The sequence below is a fragment of the Palaemon carinicauda genome, chromosome 30 (assembly GCF_036898095.1).
Source record: "Palaemon carinicauda isolate YSFRI2023 chromosome 30, ASM3689809v2, whole genome shotgun sequence".
Lineage (NCBI taxonomy): Eukaryota > Metazoa > Arthropoda > Malacostraca > Decapoda > Palaemonidae > Palaemon > Palaemon carinicauda.
This window is the reverse complement of record NC_090754.1, coordinates 58,711,770-58,714,269: the sequence shown is the minus strand read 5'-3', so window position 1 is coordinate 58,714,269 and position 2,500 is coordinate 58,711,770. Positions and strand designations below refer to the sequence as shown.

The 2,500-nt window shown below is 36.2% G+C and overlaps 1 protein-coding gene across 2 annotated transcripts in view; it reads right to left on the bottom strand.

The window, feature by feature from the left end:
• The window catches only part of LOC137623192 (lachesin-like), a 182,785-nt gene that overhangs the window by 1,615 nt on the left and 178,670 nt on the right, over positions 1–2,500 (bottom strand). For both annotated transcript variants that reach the window (XM_068353893.1, XM_068353894.1), the window contains 2 exons: positions 1,154–1,281; positions 97–265 (listed from right to left, as the gene is read on the bottom strand). In XM_068353893.1, coding sequence (XP_068209994.1) covers positions 97–265; positions 1,154–1,281 — 297 coding nt within the window. The remainder of the gene's footprint in view (positions 1–96; positions 266–1,153; positions 1,282–2,500) is intronic.

Here is a 2,500-nt window from a genome sequence, read left to right as displayed (position 1 = left end):
ATTCATGATATTCTCATTAATATCAATCAGGGCCAAATATTAGCATCACTAATTTGACCCTAGAATTAATAATAATAAAAAAAGGTTTACTCTTACCAGCAAGAACATGCACATTAACATTTTTAGCTTTCGAGTTAGCTGGCGAACAGGTGTAGACGCCAGTGTGCCGGGGCTCGGCGAATTGAACCAACAGTCTGGATGTTGTAACGACACCTTTCTCAGTGGAGACTACCACGCCACTGCGAGTCCTGTCGTAGCTGACGAGCTGTTCATGGAACGATAGTGTTTACATATTTAGGAGGTGATGGAGGGAATTGGGTGTTGTTATTCAATAGGAAATGAATAGGTTGAGAGAGAGAGAGAGAGAGAGAGAGAGAGAGAGAGAGAGAAGGCCTATTCATGTTGGAAAACAGTGATATCTCACAAGACGGAAAAATATATGTATACAAGGAAGATAAATTAAAAAAAGAAGTGAAGCTATATAAAGCTGAGAGAGAGAGAGAGAGAGAGGAGAGAGAGAGAGAGAGAGGATTGGAATATATAAGGTCTATTCATATTGAAAACAGTGATAACTCACAAGACAGATATATATAAGAAAAATAAATTTTGTCAAAATATAGGAAATGAAACTGAGAGAGAGAGAGAGAGAGAGAGAGAGAGAGAGAGAAGGCCTATTCATGTTGGAAAACAGTGATATCTCACAAGAAGGAGATATATATATATATATATATATATATACACACACAAGGGAGATGAATTTGATAAAAAGAAGTGAAGCTATATGAAGCTGAAAGAGAGAGAGAGAGAGAGAGAGAGAGAGAGAGAGAGAGAGAGAGGATTGGAATATATAAGGTCTATTCATATTGAAAACAGTGATAACTCACAAGACACAAACATATATAAGAGAAATAAATTTTGTAAAATATAGAAAATGAAGCTGAGAGAGAGAGAGAGAGAGAGAGAGAGAGAGAGAGAGAGAGAGAGAAGGATTAAATAAGGCCTATTCAGGTTGAAAACAGTGGTAACTTACAAGAGAAAAATATATATATATATAAGATAAATAGATTTTGTAAAATATGGGAAATGAAACTGAGAGAGAGAGAGAGAGAGAGAGAGAGAGAGAGAGAGAGAGAGAGAATGTGCCAATACCCACCTTTCCATCATGGAACCAAAAGATGAAAGCAGGGGGCTCTGGGCTGTACTTGACACTGCAAGTTAGGGCCAAGCGACTGCCAGTGTTGATGTAAACATCGGGTCCTCCCACAATAACTGTTTCTGGTTCTGCAAAGATGGAACATAGATGGAATTACATTTAAGTAATTTATAGGATATAAATGGCAATGTAATTTTGGCTATATGACCAGGCGCTGGGGCCGGGGAGGGCCACTCTTCCTTGATTGCAAGTTGGGTGAAACTTTAGTATTGTGATATGAAATGAGAGAATTTAAAATGGCAAAAATTAGGTAAATAAAAAAGCAGCAAAATAGATGGAATTACATTTAAGTCATTTAGAGGATATCAATGGCAATATAATTTTGGATATATGACAAGGCACTGGGGCCGGGGAGGGCCACTCTTCCCTGATTGCAAGTTGGGTGAAACTTTTGTATTGTAATATAAAATGAGATAATTTAAAATGGCAAAAATTAGGTAAATCAAAAAGCAGTAAAATAGATGAAATTACATTTAAGTCATTTAGAGGATATAAATGGTAATGTAATTTTGGATATATGACAAGGCACTGGGGCCGGGGAGGGCCACTCGTCCCTGAGTGCAAGTTGGGTGAAACTTTAGTATTGTTATATGAAACAAGAGATTGAAAAATGCCAAAAATGAAATAATTAAAAAAGCCGGAACATAGGTGGAATTACATTTAGGTAATTTAAAACGTATGAATGGCAATGTAATTTTGGCTATATGACCAGGCCCTGGTGTTGTAGTATGGAACAAGAGAGATTGAAAAAATGCCAAAAATTAGGTAAATTAAAAAGCTGTAAAATAGATGAAATTACATTTAAGTAATTTAGGGGATATAAATGGCAATGTCATTTTAGCGCTGGGGCCGGGAAGGGCCACTCTTCCCTGAGTGCAAGTTGTGTGAAACTGTATTATTGAAATATAAAACAAGAGTTAATGTAAAATACAAAAAAAAAAAAAAAAAAAAAAAAAAAAGGTAAATTAAAAAACCTGAAAAGTATGTTTGTAAGGGGCACTGTGAAAACTTAATGCCTACAGTACACCGTATGTGACACGTTGACGGCATTGCCCTCGGAGGGGAAAGCGGGGATTATATAGACACGAGGGGTGGAGGATCACAAGATCTTACGAGTCTAATTCCCCTTCAGAAGGGGATTTGATGCATGGAAGGGGTGTTGTTTTAATTCTCGTTTTTATTTATATAATTTAACATTGCACCCTAATGGAGAATTATTACAGAAGCTCGGAAATAATAAGAATTTAAAATTTTCATTTTACTTTTTGACGTTATTAGTTCAAATTA